The sequence below is a fragment of the Rissa tridactyla genome, chromosome 5 (assembly GCF_028500815.1).
Source record: "Rissa tridactyla isolate bRisTri1 chromosome 5, bRisTri1.patW.cur.20221130, whole genome shotgun sequence".
NCBI classification, from domain to species: Eukaryota; Metazoa; Chordata; class Aves; order Charadriiformes; family Laridae; genus Rissa; species Rissa tridactyla.
Window position 1 is genome coordinate 47,105,749 of NC_071470.1, and position 21,851 is coordinate 47,127,599.

A 21,851-nucleotide genomic window follows, 5' to 3' on the forward strand; every position below is an offset into this window, starting at 1 on the left:
CATTCTGAGACCTTTCAATTTCTCCAGGCACAGCTGATTTTGCCTTGATGCCAAGAGACGGGCAAAATGAGTCCTCAAACTGTCTTTGGGCCCCTTTTTCTGCAACCCCTTCCATTGCTGTCTATTGGCATACGTGCTTTGAAGGAAGGAACGAGACAGATGCTTGCATTTACAATTAGTTACCGTTTTCTACATATCCCAGCATTTGTCATGAAATGGCAATGACAATGCATTGTTACAATCCAGATGGTAGTCACTTCCTTGTTTTCCTGCTCTGTTTCTCCTTCTTCACTAATATTTTTGCATGAATGGAGTATAAGTTTTTGCATTCCCCTATATTAGCAAATGCATTACTTGTTCTGTCTTAAGAGGAGATAATATTTGAGAGGGTTCTACTTAAAAAAGACAGCTAGACAAAACATTATAAGAAGCATTAATGTCTATACAGCACTTCCAGAAAGAATCTCATATAATGAAACACAAGTTGGAAGAAAACACTTCAACAATTTCTGGGAAAAAACGTTGTCCAATGAAAGCTAAATATGCACCGTATCTGTGTGTGTGCATGTATGTATGTATGTATTTTCTCTCAGCAGCCCATAAGAATTCCTGCAAGATAGTTTGCAGATTGGCTGAGGCCAATGGTATGAGGTTCAACAAGGCCAAGTGCCAGGTCCTGCACTTGGGTCACAACAACCCCATGCAGTGCTACAGGATTGGGGCGGAGTGGCTCGAAAGCTGCCCGGCAGAAGAGGACCTGGGGGTGTTGGTGGACAGCCGGCTGAATATGAGCCAGCAGTGTGCCCAGGTGGCCAAGAAGGCCAACAGCATCCTAGCCTGTATCAGGAATAGTGTGGTGAGCCGGACTAGGGAAGTGATCATCCCCCTGTACTCGGCACTGGTGAGGCCCCACCTCGAGTACTGCGTTCAGTTTTGGGCCCCTCGCTACAAGAGGGACATTGAGGTGTTGGAGCGCGTCCAGAGAAGGGCTACAAAGCTGGTGAGGGGTCTGGAGGACAAACCTTATGAAGAACGACTGAGGGAGCTGGGGTTGTTTAGCCTGGAGAAGAAGAGGCTGAGGGGAGACCTTATCACCCTCTACAACCACCTGAAAGGAAGGTGTAGAGAGATGGGGGCTGACCTCTTCTCCCTGGTGACAAGTGATAGGACAAGAGGAAACGGGTTCAAGTTATGTCAGGGGAGGTTTAGATTGGATATTAGGAAACATTTTTTCACTGAAAGGGTTATTAAACATTGGAATAGGCTGCCCAGGAAGGTGGTGGATTCACCATCCCTGGAGGTGTTTAAAAAAAGGGTAGATGTGGTACTTAGGGACGTGGTTTAGAAGTGGTTTTTGTCAGGGTAGGTTAATGGTTGGACTTGATGATCTTAAAGGTCCCTTCCAACCTCAGCAGTTCTATGATTCTATGATTCTAACTAGACTATAAAGAAATAACTTTATCAGAAACACATTAGCTATTTGTCTGAGCAAATAGCTATGTAGTTATGCTGGCTGCAGCATTATTTTTTGTTTAATTTAGCACTGAAAGAGAAGAATTGAACAGCACTGAGGTTGAGTACAAAATTTACAATATGTATGAGTATAAAAAATCATGACCACCTCTGTCATTGGTTGGATTTCCTAAAATTTACTGCATTAAGTATTAGGGAATGCGCCGCTTAGATAACCAGACACACACTGGGAAAAATAAATACAAGATGGTTGGTCCTCGCCCCCTAGTGTTAGCTTAAGAATTAATGTAAAACAACCATAAAAGAAAGAAAATTGTATAAATTAATTTCTTTTGTAAAACACAACCAGAGAACACAATTCGTGTTCATCTAAAGTGTTACATAAGTATAAAGACTCTTTGTAAGGCATCAACTCACAGAATTAAAAAAAAAAAAACAAAAACCAACAACAAAAAACAAAACAGTAAGATGAATCACATTTGCTGTGTAGAGAGCAACTTACAGTTTGTACTTAATTGTATGCACATGGCAGTATAAAAGACCAACATAATTTGCTTTAAGAACTCAAACAACTCAAACAAGAGGCGTTGTCTGGGTACTGTGAATTAGAGTGGTTTGCATTAATAGGACTGCATTAATGGGCAGTGCATTAGATAGGGCTGAGTTATATACAGATGTTGAAAACCAGTTTTCTGTTAAGCACTTCGCTGCTTGAGTGAGCACAAGCGCTGCGCAAAGCTTGGCCTGGCAAAGAGCCTCAGCTGTGAGGCAAAAGGGACAGACGGAGCAGAGATTTCCAAGAAGCTGAGTACAGAAATCTTCTGCTTGCCACACGGGAACGACTAAATGGAGTTCAGTGCTTTACCTCGCAGTTCATAGCTCGAACAACATGGCCAGAAAACAGTCAGCAAACAACTAGAGAGGGAGGCACTGTGGCGGCAAGCCAATATAACTGATAACCCAACAACACTGTGGGCAGTCAGCTGGACCATTACTAAGAGAGCGAATGGAAGAAACAGCAGCCATTCCCATCCCTGCAGATCAGAGAGGGAATGTGAAGGGTTTCTTTTTTTATTTATTTCCTAAAGCATTAATCAAGTCTGTCCCAGGTCTGAATTTCACAGTATTTTCTATTGCCGTTTATTGGATGCTCAGTTGTTTCCTTGAAACAAATTTCAAACAAGATCATGCCATGCATCTAACACAAAAGCAGTTTCTCTCCTTTTTCACAGAATGGTTCAGGTTGGAAGGGACCTTAAAGATCATCTAGTTCCAACCCCCTGCCATGGGCAGGGACATCTCCCACTAGACCAGGCTGCTCAAAGCCTCATCCAGCCTGGCCTTGAACACTTCCAGGGATGGGGCATCCACAACTTCCCCGGGCAACCTGTTCCAGTGTCTCACCACCCCTACAGTAAAGAATTTCTTCCTGATATACAACCTAAATCTCCCCTCTTTCAGTTTGAAGCCATTACCCCGTGTCCTATCATTACATTCCCTGAAAAAGAGTCCCTCCCTATCCTTCCTGTAGGCCTTTTTCATAAGGAGTTACTGGAATGATTGACTCTGCACATGTTTTCATCCTTGTCCACAGGGTTAATTCTCAGGAATAGCAGCTTGTTTTTGCTAAAACCCACAAGAACATGAAATCTGGAGCTGGTTATGAAGACAGCTATTCAAAGTGTGGATGAAGTGCATCCTGCTGCTGGTGGGAACCTAGTGGCAGGCATTTATTGCCCTCCAGAGCAGGAAGGGCTCCTTATCTACTTAAAGAGAATCTATTCAGTTCTGAGCAGCAAAGATGACTGGTCTTACTAAAATAAAAGGAAAAATTATGAAAGGGAGTAATTTTTAAGGTGATGAAACACAGAAGACAAGCCTGCACTTTTGCTATTGTTAGTATAGTATGTACTTGAAATATATATAAATACTTACATCTGATCCTGTCATAAAACTAATCTTCTCTTTTACTTTGCAGACCATGTTATTTAAAGGCAAAACATAGCAACCTTGGCAGGTAAATTGCCCAGTGTTATGTGTCATCAAGTATCGCCTCCCATTTAGTTTTCTATAAAAGCCATTACCTAGCAATGATCACAGTGATAAGGCAGCTTACTTACCCATTCCTTCCTTACTGAAATAGGCACAGCCTCATGGACCAGCTTGGGAGATTCATTCAATCAGATGCTAAAGGTATGTAACTAGACTTATTAGAACGCTTTACCAAGAGAGTTTTAGTTACATTTTGGTAGTTTTTCTCAGGATTGACAACCAAATGAAAAAATTTGTCTCCTTTCTTTTGTAATATTGTCCAAAAATAGCAGCAGCATACATTTTCAAGATACAAAGAAGGGAGAGAGAAAAAAAGCTTGTGGAAAAAAAATTTGTACACTTACAAAGTGAGAAAAAGTCTCTGGCTATTGGTCCTTTACGCATTTAGAATAAAGTTAACAGTTTTAACTAGGCAATTATTTCTCTGAATGATACCACACTTAATGATTTTTAGATGAGGGCAAAAAGGAAATCACAAATCTATCTAGACTAACTAATCCTTGCACAGGGGCCACATATAGCCTCCCTAAAGTAACTCCTTCCAGTTAAGAGCTCTGGCTAAAGCATTATTTTTAAATATGTTCATCAATGAAAATTCAATCACAATTAAACTTTAGGAACGCAAAAATAAAAATGTTGTACTGTATTTCCGCTATGCAAGAGTTTAGCTTCCAGCTTCAGTTCTTCCTTCTGGGTCCTGTTGCCATCTTTTTCCCCGCTTGATCAAAGAGCCTATTATTATTATCTTTCACTTTCCTGCACAAGTAGTTATAGATTGTGATCAATTACCTGCTGACTAAAGTGTTGTGATTTTTTTTAAATAATAATTTAAATTTAGCATACAGTGTTAACATTAAAGATATTGTGAATTTCTAAGGTTTTTAGATAAGCTTATAACAGTATGCCCCTGGCCATGTATTCCTGGTTATATATGGAGGGAAGTAATTTCTTCTTTAACAGCATTGACTAGAAAAATCAGGCTTATCTGACTAACCACAATGGTTCTTAGCGCTTCTCCAGTAAACAGTGTTTCCTGAGGAAAAGCATCTGCAGCTCATCCTGAACACATGAGCTACCTTAGTAGTTCTTACCTGAACATTCTGTATTTTGCTCCAAACACCTGGTTTTCTCCTGGACGTAGATTCCTCTCATTTAGTTACATCCTTGCTTTTTTACTTATCCATCCATTAATCATTGGATCTTGCATATTGTTTTTATTAACGTCTTTGACAAAAGTATTTGTTTACTGTAGTGCCCACATTAAGTGTATCTTGTGTTGCTACTAAAAGAACATAGCTTTCTCACGACCTTATTGTTTAGTATGTCTAAGACCTAATGTCTGTCTAAGGTCTTGCAAGACCTTACCGTCTATCTGGCAGCAGCTTGGATGCTCTCACTCACCCCCAGCTGTTTCAGCTTTGTTGATTATACAGCCTTAGCCCAGATATGCACAGCCCAAGTTTTACAGAGCATAGGATGAAGAGTTAATAATTTATAGTCTCACACTCACTGATGTTATTTTGGTGTATTATTTTACTATTTATTAACTCAGATCTGAAATAACCATTCTATTATTAATCATATAACTGCAAGGTGCCTATTCCTTATAAATAGACCAAATGCCAAAGTAAATGGTTAGTCCTGACTTACACATTTCATACTATTTTACAGTCCACCATGTAAGAAATTTCGTCTAAGAAATTTACTACTTGAGCCTATGTAGTTAATAATATTTTTTTTAATTAGATAATTTTCTAATAAAATCTAAGAGTAAGGATACTAAAAGATTCTCATCTAGTAGCAGTTTTAATTCTTCTGGTGAAAGACAGTAATGAAAACAGCAGTATGATATTAGATAACCTTATGTATTAACAGCAAAATTTTCACAGTGAGATAAAACATCATTTCCTACTTACCATAGTAGCCACGCACAAGAGCTGAAATACATTTTATTTTCGTATTTGCATAGATTCTAAGTTACACTTCTGCTGATTAAGCTTACTAGGGGTTTTTGATGGCAATGGACTTTCATGTGGGGCCATGCTACTGTTCTCTTACCTAGCAGAGTGCGTATAGTAGGAATAAACACACACAGAAAAGGAGAAAAGGGTCTGACCTGCTTGTGGCCTCTTGTTGGAGTCTATGGGCAGCAGATGCAGACACAAGCCAGGAATGTACTTTGTTCTCCTGTTATTCAGGGAACACGCAAAGTCCTTGTCTTGCTGCACATGCTCCGGTGAGAGAGAAACCTATGAATGCCACCTATCTCAGGTGCAGCAAAACCAGACATCCACTCCATTCCAGTGCGATGTACAAAAGCACACATGGCTGAACAGCTTCGCAAAAGGATCCGATAGTCACTAGAGCTAGGACACAAACTTTGAAAAGAGTTTCAAAACTCAGAAACTTGTTTCATGATAAAAAGGGGTCACAGTAAATTACACCAGTATTGATCAAAGTTCTTACGTAGATCTTTAAAGAACAGCATGAAGAAAAGTCTTTCCCTTCAAAAACATTTTGAAATCCAGGACCATCTGGGACTTCATTATCCCAGTCCAGAGACCAAAGCAACATCCCAGAGTGCTGATGTGGTCACGATGGCTTTGGCAGATGACTCTTACACCCCTTTGCTCCTTTGCCCAACTGCAATAGCCTCAAGTAGATCAGTCTTACAAAGGGTCTTCTTACAGTCTTACAGTCTTCTCTTCCTACAACATGTCACACTATTAAATCTATTTTTTTGGTTAAAAATGGAATCAGGGGAGCATTCAATTGCTGTTAAACACTGATCTAAATAATGTATTTTCAGATCCTAATTATTGTTGTCTCACAAACATTCTTTGATTTGCTGTTCTTATGGACTTCCTTATTGACAGAATAAAGCAGCAGATAACAATCTGTAAATGAAGCACTTTGTAAAGAGACTGGTCCATTTATGACTAGATGCAGGAAAGGTCTTACTGAGTTTCCCTCATTTGGATGTTTTGAGAGAGAACGTTCTGTTCAAATCCATGCTCAAAAGATCATTCAGCAAAAAGTGTAAGAAAATTACTACATTTCCAGGTATTGATTATATTCATTACTATTATAGCTCTTAAGCTTAGAATTTAAAATATTGACTATTTTTTTTTTAATATCAGTTTGTAGAAACCATGGGGAAAATGAAAACTAAAATCATTCCCATTTCAAAGTTATAGAATCAGGCTAGTACAAACCTAAAGAAAAGAGAATAGATTTCCTTTTGAATCTGTAACCTTTCAAGTTTTATCCAAAAACTTTTAATGATGAAAGAGTGAAATTCCCTTTCATCTAATTCCATATCATTCTCTTTCTACCGTTTTTCTCAGAGCAAGTATGAAGGACCAGGCCTTTAACGGTACGTTACTGTAAGAATCAGACGCTTAGCCTTTTACAGTAGGTTCACAGCAACCTGTTGTTTTAGATCACTGAGGTATGTCAAAACCCAATCTTTTCCACAGAAGTAGAACTATTCTTTTATATTCATGTGCTTAAAAATTTGTGTGCTTAAAATATTGCCCGGTATATTCTGTTCTCAGACCAGCACTGAGCTAGTCTCTGAGCACACAACTCTTCCAGGGCTCTAGACCATCCTCAGAAGCAAGTTCACTACTTAAAGAGAGAGTTTGCAATTAAAGAGAAATTTTACAATTGCTTTCCTCTATCATAATTACATGTTTTCCTTTCTTAAGTACCATTTAAATGCTAGTTTAAAACTAAAGTGTTTTCACTTTGTTCACCATTAAGGAATATTGGAAAAGATACGATTGTACTTAATAAAGAAACTGCTGCCACATTTGGAAGACAGAAGGAAGTACCATCAGGAGTTTGCCTCATCCACTTCGTTTCATGGAGTGCATAATATTGTCCAAACACGGAGCAAGACTCGCAAAGTGCTGTGGCTGTTAGTAGTGGCAGGCTGTCTTGCTGTTGTTGTTTGGCAAATCTGCTGTCGATTCATCTACTACTTCAGCTGGCCAACCACAACTACAGTGGTAGTGCAGTATGTGGAAAATGTCAAATTCCCTGCTGTGACTTTTTGCAACTTGAACAGGTAAAAGTTATGTTTGTCATTCACCCTTGAGAGGCAGCACCTCTTTATTTGAATAATATAAAGTAGTAAGATTCCACAACTTTCTTGAAAAAAAATCCCACATAAACCAAGGAAAATATGGCTCTGAGGGGTGTGTCTTCCACACCACCATATGACATTTAAATGAAGAAGAAAATAGGAGAATCAAGGAAGAGAGGTTGTTTTTTTTTTTAATCTTCTCCCTCCTTCAGATGAGCAATTGCACTACAGATTTTTAAGTTTCAAAATATAACTTTGAGTAGAAAAACCTCTCTGGTGCTGTTCTATGTATAAGTGTATGTGTGCCCTGAATAAAGTCATCCTGTGTCATCCTGCACTGCGGACAGACGTCCCTCTTGATTACAGTAGGCTGTGTATTATAAAAATCTCTCTCTCCTTGTAACTACATTGCAAGTAAATAGTCAGCTACCGACCATGGCAGTTGTCCGCTTAAGTGTCAGTTTGCTGTCATATCCATCAGTCGTTCATGCTGTGCTTATCCTTCCCTCCCGGTTTTGGTATCCAGTTTTTTCATTGGCAGGACAAAGGAGCACAGATTTATCCTTGTCTTTAGTTTTTGACTCAAATTGAGTTGTGCAGAGTTGTTCCTACCAATCTTCCTTAAGTTTGGGCATTAAGATCTACTGTACAAATACACTGATATTTTTTTAAAATATGGTCATAAAATGGCAATTCTAAAGAACATGGTATTGCAGTTTCATTTTTATTCTCTTACAACTGCTCTGTGAACCCTCACTTTACTTCAAGGACTTCAATGCTATACATCTAGGAAAGCAAGCCCAGCACCAATGTGTTTGAGATTTTCAAGTGGATTCTAGGGGTAAGGATCACCCTTGGTTTATACCACTGTGTCACTAGCCACAGAGCTCGTGAGAAGGCAGACTGTCTCTTTGCTGGGGTGTAGTGCCTTAGTAAAGCAGGCACATGAGACTACTGCAAGTGCGCTTAGAAATCAATTTTCTAAATGATGGAAGACAGCTTTTTTGAAAGAAACTGCTCCTCCCAGCTAGTCTCCTGCATGTAAATGCAATCGGTCAGGTTGCCATCAGTTCTACAAATCTGGTTGTTGGCTTATGCAGATGGCTAATCTGCTCGCTTTGTGGTTGTTTTATTTTTTATTTTTATAAACAACAACACCCAATAGAAATGTTTCTAACACAGTCAGCCAGAATAGCCCTGGGAAGGTGTCCGTTTTCAGGCATGGAAAATACTTTCCTAGAAATGCAGAGTATATTGTTTATTCATGTTGTAGAGATCAAAGGGCAAAGTGGTGACAAAGAATCACTTACAGTTTGTGAGCAGACAACAAACTGTGACACAGATTTGGCAAGAGCAGCCTTGAGATCAGTCCTATAACTGCAGAACTCCAAGCAATTCTTTCTCCTTCCCGCTGACAGGTTTCAAACTCACGCAGTAAGCAACCTCAGAATCATTTTTGTAATTTGGAACATCGTGTCGGGAGTTCTCCAAAAATTTGCTACGGAAGATAAATATTCTCAAGAGCTAAATGATTTCCTCCATGGGAACCAGAATTTCAGCATCAAAGAGTTTACAAGGAAAAATGGGTTTTACCTGAACAGCAGCACATTGCTAGAATGTGAATTTTTTGGAAAGCCATGTTACCCACAGGTAAATATATTTATTTTACTAAAACAGTAGCATAGAGGGGATGGGAATGTATTCTTACCACTCAACTCGGGACATCTAGTTTTGCCAGCTACTCCCCCTGTTTTCCCTTTACATTCAGCCAATGGAGAAAAAAAAGTCCTGCTTTAAATCACCCTGAGGACCCCAATTCTCCCACTGCCTGCAGAGTCAGCCTGCTGGACTCTCTGAAGTGTAAAAGGGATTTCAGCCTAAATTGCTCTCTGCCTAGCACCACTTCTGCATAGACAGCAGCCTTTGAAAGCTGTCAAACCTCCAGGCTGTATCTAACAACCTTTTCCATAAATGGCCTATAACGAAGGTCAGTTTGAATGGATTTTTTTGCATGGTTGCATAGTTTTACTGTTGAGGCAAGAATATAGACAGCCAGGGTAGCTATATGCAGAGCCCACAGGAATTTTAAATAATGAGATTAAAATAGCCCATCTTTGGGAATTTCAGACAACAGCAGAAGAATATAATATTCTGTTGGGACATATGTTGATTCCTCCATACGGCAATTCCCAATTTAAATAGAGAACGTGAACAGAAAAGTCAGCCCTATATTCTTTCAGATTAATCTAATTTTTAGATATGCTGTAGCTTCTAAAATTAGGCATTGGAGAGTTCTCTTAACTGGAAGACACTAGTGCTAATAACTAAAACTAAAGCAATGAGATGCAAGCATATTAGCAAATGTTTTCGGTCAAATTATGAGGTAGCTTTGGGGAAAAAATGCAAATATTGTACTTTCATATGTAACATGACATTTAGTTTTGAAACAGCCTTCACTAAACATCTACTGGAAAAATTAAACAAGGTGTTTTTTGAATGTATAATTTCTACAGAATGCAACAGGTACAGAAAAGCAACAACACCTCATTAAATGATTCTGAGCAGCTCATAGGTATTAATAAACAATGTGAAATTTCTCCTATAAACTTCATTTCCTATAGAAAGGGATGAAATCCTTTTGAATATTTACATCAATTACCACTTTTGTTATTGTAATATTTAGCCCTGCCTTTGGGGAAAAAAGCAAACCAAAATAGTAGTCCATCTCTTGTATTGTGACTCGCTAATGAAACTTCAAGTGATCTTTCTTCCCTATTTCCATTTATTGAAGGATTTTGAACATGTTTTCACTGAATACGGAAACTGCTTTACTTTTAATCACAATGACCTTCCAGCAAGAAGAGTGAGTTTGTCTGGAAGAGGCTTACATTTACTTTTTGATGTCCAACAGGTACAGCTATCCTAACGATTATAAACAACAAATAATATAATAACTTATAGATAAGTAGAGGTGTTTGTTTGGGTTTGGTTTTACACAGACCTTCAGAATTTCGTGCACAAAATTCTGTATCAAGACTATTTCTGAGGGGGAGGGTATTTTAAAGGAAAGATCTAATACAGATTTTAAAACTCAGAATTAGTATTGACTCTGTCCCCAGCTAAATGGTTCTAAAAGTTGCAAATCAGCAGATATATGTATATATACACAGTTCACCTACAATCAAAACACATCATCAGGCACTTCAGAATAAAATAATTTCATTTTATTAAAAGGCACAGTAGGGAATGTTGTATGGTGCCAATTTCTAAGTAGTGCTGAATTTTAGTTGGAGCGGCTGTAAGTGCTCAATGCCAGCTAAGATCTGGTCTTTGCACTATAAATAGTCTCTGACCTTATTAGAATTGTCTTTGACCAACAAAACCCAAAAAGCTCAGGGAATATCACCATGCGAGATCACAGAAGAATACTAAAATCTAGTGTGATAAATGCCTTAGACACGCACTTTTGGTCTATAGGAATTATGAGACAGGAGTGACAGGTTCTGGAGAGAGTAATTGAAAGTTTGCTGAAATGTGATGGGTAGTTCCAAGTGAAAGGAAGGAATATCCAATTTATGAGTAAAAGTTCATCTCTGCCTTCTTGCTTTTGAAATTGGGAGATGACAGAAGGAATAAAAAACCTGACAGTTTACAGTAACTGGAAAGATACCCACAGAGGAACTCAACAAAGTAAATTGAAGTCAGTTTGCTTCTATACTTTTGTGTAAATTGCCAAAAAACGTAACTAGAGATACAAGACCAAATAAAAAAGCATAGTACCATTTTAAATATAGATAAAGCTTCAAAGGGTAAGCAAAGCCAAAACTATTTTACATTATTCTTTTTGTATCAGGAAAAATTCACTGATGAACCTGCTCTTGGTCATACTGATGCTGGTATAACTTTTGTTATCCATTCACCCAAAGAGCTTCCACGCTTTGACGGTTTAGGTTTATTAACACCAGTCGGCACGCATGCACAAGTCGCAATCCGCCAGCTGAAGGTAAGTACTTTGTCAATCAAGTGGAAATACTGGTCTTTACTGTCTCTAATACTCTTCTGAAGCATGACAATGCATTAGACATTTTGGAAGTTAAAGTATTTATCAGGCCAAAGTGACGCCTAAAAATAACACTTCCTCCAGACACAAACAATATAGACAAGATTACTGCTTTTTTTTTTTTTGAGGGGGGGTGGATTAATTGGTCTTCAAAATCTGTTTTTACTAAAGTCAGCCTTTCTTTTCTAACATCTTATAGTCACACTGACATGCAGTGATACAAGGACTTGTTACTATTAATGTTGTCTCAGATTCCTAGTGGAATCCAAGTGGAGTGGACTACCCTTCTGTGCTAGGCTGTCTGATTGTGTCCTAGTTTTGCTGTAAGAGAGGGGAGATGGTTTTATAACCCCAAAAGCACACGCTGTAATTGCCTCCAACTAAATCACAACGTTACTGCTTATGTCTTCCATAGGCTTCCTTTAGCACTTTAAAATGTGAGAAAATAGTGTCTAAATTTAAAAACAGAAAAAAATTATATATTTTGTTATTATTACCCTACAGTCAATTATCCAAGAATACCCATGGGGAGAGTGCAAGCCTGATATAAAGCTTCAGTACCACAAGATTTATAGTACTAATGGATGTTTGCAGGAATGCAAAGCCCGGTACATACAGGACTGGTGTGGCTGTTTGCCATTCATTCTTCCAGGTATTTCACAGGAATGTCATAATACCATACACTGTATTTAAGGATCAACTTGCTAGGATGTTATTGAACACCTGTTCATTGAACAGCAAAAGAGATTGGGCACGTACTTGAGGGATATCTACAGCTGTGATTAATTGAAATTATATATACACTGGGTTTGTTTGTGGTTTTGTTTTTTTGTTTTTAATTCAGAGAAAAAAGCAAGATATTCGATTAGCTCTAAATCTAACATCTGGTCAATGTCTGTTCTTCGAATACAGACCAAAAACCTTGAAAGAAAAGATTATGCCTCAGGGCTGTAAGACCAGTCTGCAGTCTTCAACCTGATGTCCTAAAGAGCTGGAACTAAATCCATAAAAAGTCCTAGATTTTCACTTGTACTGCAGAAAACCTACTTTGCAGGTGTTCAGCAGCCACAGCAGAACTGATTGCCTGAAGACAGAAACCGAGGTCCCCCACACGAACCATGGAAAGAGTCTGTCACTAGAAGAGGGCTCTGCAAAAGCCAAAAGGCTGCATGGTGCCATCTAATGAACTTGAAATGCTGCATACAGGTGCATGCTGTAATACTCCCCTTGAGAATCGAGGCATCTTAATCACTCTAGAAATGTAAAGCAGTAACTCTAAGCCCTGACCACTCTCATTCCTCCCACCTTTTCAACATTAAAGGTAATGATTACACTGTCACCTCTCCCTGAAGGGAGAGCTGGAACCCAAATATCTGCTTTTCACAATTAGAGGGCAAGAAAACCACTGTCAGGCCCGCACTTCCTGACTTAATGTATTTTTAAATATCCCCAAGCAAGGTAGAATGTTTTCACTGTGAGACACCCGCTGAATAATCTCCAGCCTGTTTGTCTGACAACTCCTTAGAAAGGAGGTTGGCAATCTCCTGGAAACTCTTGTGGAAAGGGATTTGAGATGGAAATTAAGTCTAGGTCTCCCATAGTCAGGGTGAGTGCTTCATCCACTGGCAATTAGATAACACCTTCGCTAACTATGTGCTAAAAGGCTAAGTAATATTTCCGTTCAAGGAAGTAAACTGGAGTGAAACTGAGGCCATTTGAAATCTGAAGATTTTCCTGTCAGTTCAGGGTGCTATCTTACCCATCAGGTCTCTGAATCATTCTTGCATGCAGTTCAAAACTTTTGCTGAAAAATGTAAGGCATAATCATATATTTCATCTACCTACTCTGTTTTTTTCATTTCCACTAGCAAAACCAGAAATTCCTGGCCTTGTCAAGCTAACACAAAGAGCGAGCCACAAGCTTAAAGGCAGTGGCTGGTACACATAATGAAGACATTTGCTCCAACAGCAAGGCTCCCAGCTCGATCTGTTGTCTCTTTTTTACTATGTACCCCTTTTGGTGTTGGTAACTGCACTATGCCCAACTGAATTGTTTTCTCAGTTGTATAATGATAAACATGAAGTGGTGAGAAGGCTTTGATGACACTGCATTTCATTTAGTACAAATAGAGCTACGGGTTAGATTGTTAATTGAAGTTCCTAAAGTTTTTTGTTTATTTTTAAGGAAATGGAACAGAATGTGATTTGCTGAAGTTTTACAATTGTGTTTATCCTGCAGTCTGTAAGTAATAACCTCATATTAATTTTGTCTAAGCCAATTCCAAATAGTAGACAATATCTATCAGTTAAAAAAAAAATACTGGAAGTAATAGTGAAATACAGTACATCCCAGTTCGTTTAACATTCTGAAAATAGAGAGCAGACAGACCACTAAATGCATGAAAATTAAAAAAAATAAAAAAACCAGACACAAAAAACCCAAAAACACAACAAAACAAAACCAAAAACCAAGCAACCAAAAACAACAACAACAAAAAACAAACCAAAGGAAAAAAAAAAAGTAAGAATTCATTTATTTTAGTAATCAGAAATGATTCAAAATGGAAGAATGCTCAATTAATCTGTTTTCAATTATCAAGCCTCCGGCTCGCAGTTTTGCTTCTTCATGGTATAATCCTTCTAGCTCCAATGTTGCATTCTTTTTGTTTGTCATAGAAAAGCGAACAGCACAGTAATTACAGGTTTGTTAACTGCTAGAAAATATAATTAAAAAAAAATCACTGGACTTCAAGGTTTTATCTTTACAAAAGTAAAATGGATTATATCTTGTCAAAGTGCTCCAAATACAATTAATTTCCATAAGCAAGTAATCTGCACACAGTAGATATGAAATTTTTAAGTCTCTACAACAGACTTTCTGGAAAATACTGCAAATGGTAATATGGGAAGTAACTTCTCATGAACTTTAGAAAGCCTCCTTTTAAATTGTGTTGGATTCTGCTACGTAACATGACTCTCCCTTTCCAAAGGAATGGAAGATTAAGATACCAAGTAGATTAACAAGTTTTGGGCACCTGTGCAAGGGTTTATGTCTGTTTTGATTAGGTGTGTGCAACATTCAGGCAACATCTGCTACTATAAACAATGACTATTTCTTTTTCCTGTGGCTTTTTTGAAATCAGTTCCACTAAGTTCACATTCTTACATAATCAGGATCTTTGACAGCCTGTTGTGGTGGAAATACAGTTATTCTTTTACTTAATGGACATTCTGTGATCAAGTTTCAAAGAAACAACTGAGCAATAAACAAAAATGACCCCTAAGTCCTACCAAGGGTGGATAGGATTCAGAGCTGGATCCCATAAGGAACTAACATCACAGTGCTGTACACAGTGAACCACCTACAAAGCCTGGCTTGTATGTGTCTGGTCCCCAGTTAAGTGCCAAGTCTCCTTTTACAATACAGGAGAGGATAGACACCCGATAACAAAACCTCAAATGACAGCACACTGATTCAGTGTCCACAGGACCTACCACTGGTAAGAGCATTTATTATAGGAACTCTAAAGGTGGACTAACCAGAATGAAATCCACAACCCTAGCATACCTGGTGGGTGCCTCAAATCATCAACTAACAGGCTGAGATATCGCCATCCCTGTGGTTTACAAAAGCAAGAAGTCCAAGCACAGAGGGAGCAGAAACAACATCTACCACCACACCAGGGCAAATAGAGCATCACAAGCAGGAGGTTATGGTACTCATCACAGAGTACCGGATGGCTTTGGGTTATAGTTTCTGCTTCAGGAAGTATTTATGCCTTACCATTTTTCTTCTACATGAATTTTCTCCAACTTCCACAGATTTCTATAATGACTTCTTTCTGTTTCTCCCCACTTTGATGAGCAGCCAGACCTGCAGACTTTTGTGACTTCTCTTTGGTATTTGAAGAAACAAAGCTGTCCCTAAACCCTCTTAGCTGTCTTAAACCTAATTTTCAAATGGCAGGCAGGGATTACGGTAAAGCAAACTTAGTTTACCAAGATTTTTTATGTCGTTATCAGATGACAGTAAACTACAACTGGCATTGCTCTGGAAGCTGTTACTGTGCATTGAAAGGCGCTAGGCAAACATCAAGGTATCAAGATCAAGGATTATATACTTATAACAAATGTATTATATGTATGCAATCAGAAAGCTATCACAGAACATCTTCTGTAACCAGTCTTAGACATCAAATCTTCTGTTGTCCTACTGTTTAACTGTGGATGAGAATAATAAGCACGTAAAGTTCTAATGAAGGCAGAAGAACTTAGAGGTGCTGAATTTCTTTGGGAAAAGTGACCCAAAAAATCTCAGCCCTTATTACTGTGCGCCAGCTTCCCGAATGCCAGTTATAAACACTTATTTGTTCCTTCAAAACCAGTAAGAATCCAGTTTTCTAAGGATAATTAACCCATATCTTTATCAATGTCAGTTAAAAGCAATTTTGTGAGTTTTTTTTTTTTTAAAATAATCTTAAAACCATGTGCTTTTCTAGCAACATTATGCAAATTCTTTCTCCTGAAATTTCAGATGATATAGAGATAAAAGGATTATGTACAGTAGGAACTCACAATTCCACTTGCCCTACCCCATGCGAAGAAACGGATTATCCTACCACTATCACCTATTCAAGTTTTGGAGGAGAAAAAGCCATAAAATACTTTTCTACAAAACTGAAGAAAAGCCCAGAATACATTAGGTAATCTTGCTTTACACCTTGTCTAATAAAGAAATGATCAATTACTTCTAAGTGTGCTAACAGAGTGTATGATGTAAATGTGACCTTTTAAAAAAATACTCTTATGTGTGGTATTAATAATGTTGTTTGAGAGATAAAATAATCTCTGAGGCAAAATTGGTTAAGATTTCTACATATTCATATATATAAAATATACATAGATACTGCTAAGACCTGTGGATATCAAAATAGATACTGCAATTAAAAAGTAATGTTCTCAATTACCTTCTATCATTGATCTCTTATAACAAAGTTTTAGTCACTTTTGCAATTAAGAGTAAAGAAAAGTCAGGGTTATCAAACCTATCCACGTGAGCAACCCATCCAATAGAGAACACAAATCTTCACCCTTTCACAACTGAAGTCAAGGAACAACCTAAATATGTGCTATACAAACTTGTTCTCCTTTCTCTCAACCCACTCCCAAAGGAAGCTTCACAAGCACTGAAGAGCGTTATTGTAGCAATACTGAGGGAGAGATTTAAAGAGATTTATTGTAGCAATAATGTCACAAGTTTAATAAACTTTTCTAGTGTTAGTAGAATTCACTAATACTGTTTACATTATAGGAGTTATTTAGACAATACTTGTTACAATATCAAATCTCATGAGGTAGCAGAAAAGTGAAATAGCATGGTTCTATCTGCGTGACTGAAAATGCTACACAGCAAAAGAAAGTAGGTTTATACCCAGAGACCTTCTAGTGTGAAAGCATATCTCAACAGTATTGACTACATATTTTATCCAGGAAATAACGTTTGAACTTATGTTATGCATAGAGCTGTGTCGCTTAGTAGTAGCGCTGAGTTGACATAATCTGCATACCTCTAAATTCATAGAGTAGATATCATATATGCTTATGCTTTAATAGAGCATATGTGCCTTACTGCTACGATATAATAAACTGATGACAGATTTCCTTGCAAATACAAGCATTATATATCCCAAAATAGAATGATTTCCAGATTTTTTTTGCTAGAAAGATACAGTCTAGTTGCCAAAGGGCATTTAATAGTGTTACAGACTGAATTGCCTCTTCCTTACAGATGTAGATGTTACTAGTACAAATAAGTATTAAGACAGGTGCTACATGAACTCACTATACCCACAACATCAAAATATGTTTATAAAAACCACAGAAAATTTGGCTAATGAAACATCTATGAGTATTTAATTGTTTCAGTGACTTCAGTTTTCTCAGTCTTGAAGCCATCAGTCTGCAAATGTTTGCATATGTTTATACAAGAACAGGAACTATATGAATCACAGAATAGTTTGAGTTGGAAGGGACCTTTAAAGGTCATCTACTCCACCCCTCCTGCAGTGACCAGGGATGTCTTCAACTAGATCGGGTTGCTCAGAGCCCTGTTCAACCTGACCTGGAATGTTTCCAGGGATGGGGCATCTACCACCTCTCTGGGCAACCTGTTCCAGTGTTTCACCACCCTCAGTATAAAAAAAAATTCTTCCTTAAATCTAACCTCTTTTAGTTTAAAACCATCACCCCTTGTCCTATCACTACAGGCCCTAGTGTTGTTGTATGCAAAAGATATTAATCCTTTGAGGAAGTTTTATCTTTGTTGATTATTTTATTGTCTGTAAACATCATACGTAACCCAGTAATTACTCAATTAAGCAAGTGAAAATACAGAACATTCCCCTGTTACCAAGCCTTAACCAATAGGAATCCTGTCCACTTATTAATGAGTACATATTCTGAACTATAAAATGTAGAGATCTATTGATTTCTGAAGATGTAAGAAGGGAAAAGTTAAACATTTACTGGTCAGTTCTGCTAGCAACTCCATGACAATGGTGGGAAGTCTTATTTAATAGAAGCCATGAGGATAAGGTTATTTTTATTACTCTGTGCTACTTGAAATTTTAGACTTATCACCTAAAGAGATAGAAGTGATCATTTTGTATATCAAATACTTTATTTTCAGTGAATATTCTTAATGAGCTCATTATTACTGTCAACCCAAAAATCTGTAACTGTTCACACTTCTGAAGAATAGTTACTACTTTTATTCTTAAAGGTCACAACATTATGTGCGCAATCAGTTTTTGTGTCTATTTTATTCCACAACCATTATGTTTATATTCCATTTAGGAGTTACACAGAATCTTTCTGTAGACACGATATCATAAAGATGAGCTCTTTACTCACACTGAATCATTCCACAGGTCTTGCTCCAACTGAGATTTACCTACTCTCCTATTTTTGCAGCAGACAAGAATATAATTAGGTAAGCGAGGCTACTAACAGAGGATAGAACTAAATAACCAAGTATAGGACAAGGGCTCTTCTGCACTAACATGCTCATTGAAATAAGCACAATTAAATATGCAGTTGCATATAAACAGGAGTAGTAGACTACACTTCCAAGCACTGTATCCACTGTAGATCAGGATGCTCTAACACTTTCACTCAAGCTTATCTCTGTGACCCTTAAAAAGTATATGTCTACCTCATAGTACACGTCTATCTCATAGCACAGAGCTAGAATTACTTTTTCAACATAGCCTGAAAATCTACTCCTCTGATAATGTCCTGTTATAACTGCTGTTATTAGGACACTTTTTTTTTTTAAATCTTCAGTCATCTAACTAATTTTGTTAACTCTCATCTAATTGTTCTTTAAAAGACACCATCACTCTCCCTGAACTTGGTCCATGCTGATAAACGTTGGTAAAAATGAACAGCAGTCCTGACTGCCTCAAGTAATGCTGTATGTATTTGTCATTAGGCAGAACCTTGTGCGTATTGACATTAAATATCATGATCTGAGCTACAAAATAACACAGCAGCAGAAGGCTTTGACTATATCTGAGTTGCTTGGTAAGTGAATGTTTAATACTTATTTATTGCTTATTAATAATTAATCTAAAATTAAAAAAAAAAACACAAAACAAAACACAAAACACACACCGAAACCAAACACACAAGCAAACCTGTTTTTTTTTTTATTATTATTATTTCCCCTCCTGAGTCATAGCCTATGTGGAATTCTAAGCAAAAAACAAAACCTTTTATATTATAATGGTAATAATCCTGTCTGCCTCATGGGCATTTTTATACTGCCCCCTGTCAGTCCATTAAAGAACCTCCGGTATCCACAGCAGCTAAGTGTAAGAATTAAGCTTAGCACTACTTTACAGCTATATCACACACAGGATTGTAAGAATACTGAAGTTTACAGGATTTGGAGGGGAGACAGAGAACATGGAGAGGAGAAGCACGAGAATGGTTTAAAAGGCATAGAAGTAGGAATTAATTTAAGTATCTGTTTCACAGTAGGATGTGTTGTGTTGTACTTCCTTTATTTAGAATTTTAAGAAACACATTAGTCTTCTCCAATAAACATTCTTAAGAATATTAATTCTGTTTTCTCAAAGTGATGGGTTATGTATATTGAATTTATTTAACACTTGAACCCAACAGGGTTTTGTTTGCTTGCTAGCCTAAACCAAATGCTTAGGATGACATATGTTTATTTCTTTGTATCACAGCTGATGTAGGTGGCCAGCTCGGATTGTTTTGTGGTGCCAGTATGATTACAATTGTAGAACTGCTGGAGTATATTTTTACTAACTTCTGTTGGATGTGCATCTTTCTTCTATTGAAAGCTCCTGAAATGCCTCAATGGAACAATCCATCCCAGAACCAACCAACGCACAAGGAAAAAAAGAAGGGAATTCAAGAATGTTAGTGGCTTGTAGAAGCAAAAAATAATTGTTTCTGCAACTTCCCGTCCTTTTTAAGATACAAAGGAGACAGTAATATTTTGCATTGCTTCCTTCCCTGCACTCCTTATTCTTCCTGCTTCTTTTATTGCCTAGAACTATTTAACTGCACTAAATCATTTTAAAGAGGGAACTCTGGAAAGTCTGGCTCTTTTTCTCATGTAAAGAAAAAAGTAATCTTTACTTAAAATTTTATTTTAAAGAACTACCAATTTTTTTAAATAGCATAGCAAGTGATACTGACATACAATGCAATTTAGCATTTCTGACCCAGTTTTTATCTTCTGTATTTTGAGTTAGGAGAAATAATATGCATGCCAAATTAACACACACAAGTTTCTTAACTACCATAAAGGTGGAGCATTGCTATGCTGAAAAAGAAGATTCCTTATTAACGATGAAGTCTTTGCTAGTAGTTTACCACTAATACATGTTGCAGTGAGGGATATCATATCTTTGCCTATCAGAACTAGGAGAGTGCCTAATAACAGTAACTTCTACAGTGTATTATCCGTTTGTCTGAAACACATCAAAACCCCAAATCTCACGAGTCTGCCAACTACTATAGAGAACAGTAGGGCATCTGAGGGGATGGCAAGTGAGCAAACATAGGCCAAGTTCAACATTTAATGTCATGGAAGCTGATAATAAAGAATAAAGGCTTCATCTAAGTCTTACTAAAAATCAGTGAGAATAAGAATTTCGTGGCTTTGGTGCTGAATCAGGCTTCCTAAACATTTATTCATTTGAAAATATTCAGAAAAACTTCTGTGCTTTCCTATGTCCGTGTGGGCCTGCGGAGGAGGAGTGGTTTATGCTCTTATGTATTTAATCACCAAAGTCTTCTTTAAAAAACTTCCAAAGATGTGTAACAGTGTAGTGTAAATAGACACTCTCCCCCTGCCCAAGCTCACGGAACAAGAAGTGTGCACTGGAGGGGGGTGTTGTGTTCTTTTTAAGTATAACTTCTTAGTAAACAGCATAATCATTTTAAAATGCGAGAGTTCATAGAATAATTTAACTTTCTACAATGAAATTATATGGTACATTTCTTTCTCTAGAATAGGTCTCTGAATACAGTGCTGAACAAATCCATGCCTCCCCAAGTCCCCTGCCAGAATCTATCAATCACAGCTTTTGGTGCATTTGGAGGTGCCAAACAGAGCCTGGATGGAAACCCTTTTAGGGGAGGTAGACACAAAGCAGTCTTGTAAGAGATGAACCCATGACTAATTTTAAGACTACATGGTGAAGGATTACCCTGATTTGAAACATCCGCTTCTATTCAATTAACTATACATAATAGTAATAGATAACACTTTATTTGAAAGCTTAGAGACAGTTGTCTAGACTTCTCTCTAGCGCCATATTAGACTTTGCTAATCAAAACATTTTTACATTAGAAAGCTCACAAGGGCTACAACATTATACCTTCTGAACCACTGCTGCCCAGTCAGTGCCTGGGCTCTGCCACCCTCAGGCTGCCCAGGAGCATGCCTGTGTGCTCCGAAGTAATGTCAATGCTGCGCCTGGAACTCCAGGTGAGCAATCAGCCATAGCCACCCTCAGTAATTCACGCTGCTCTTCCATACCATCCACTCAAATTCAGTGACTAATAATAAATCGGTTTCTACAAGGACAGTAGTAAGTGCATTTACTAAGCAGCCAAGTCCTTAAGGTTAGATAT

At 37.7% G+C, this 21,851-nt stretch overlaps 1 protein-coding gene across 1 annotated transcript; it reads left to right on the forward strand.

The window, feature by feature from the left end:
- Positions 1-3,626: 3,626 nt before the first annotated feature.
- On the forward strand, positions 3,627-20,130 carry ASIC5 (acid sensing ion channel subunit family member 5). Its single transcript, XM_054204275.1, has 10 exons — positions 3,627-3,666; positions 7,291-7,597; positions 9,034-9,265; positions 10,407-10,526; positions 11,469-11,618; positions 12,180-12,327; positions 13,861-13,917; positions 16,210-16,378; positions 19,168-19,259; positions 19,931-20,130. The coding sequence occupies exons 1-10, from the start codon at positions 3,627-3,629 to the stop codon at positions 20,128-20,130; spliced, it is 1,515 nt and encodes a 504-aa protein (XP_054060250.1).
- The last annotated feature ends 1,721 nt before the right edge of the window (positions 20,131-21,851 follow it).

Bases quoted from the DNA above. Each gene is read 5' to 3' on its own strand.
- ASIC5 (XM_054204275.1), top strand. From the start codon at position 3,627: ATGGACCAGCTTGGGAGATTCATTCAATCAGATGCTAAAG. The intron at 9,266-10,406 runs GTAAATATATTT...CATTTATTGAAG, and splicing joins GAAAGCCATGTTACCCACAG to GATTTTGAACATGTTTTCAC. The intron at 16,379-19,167 runs GTAATCTTGCTT...ATTTGTCATTAG, and splicing joins AAAAGCCCAGAATACATTAG to GCAGAACCTTGTGCGTATTG.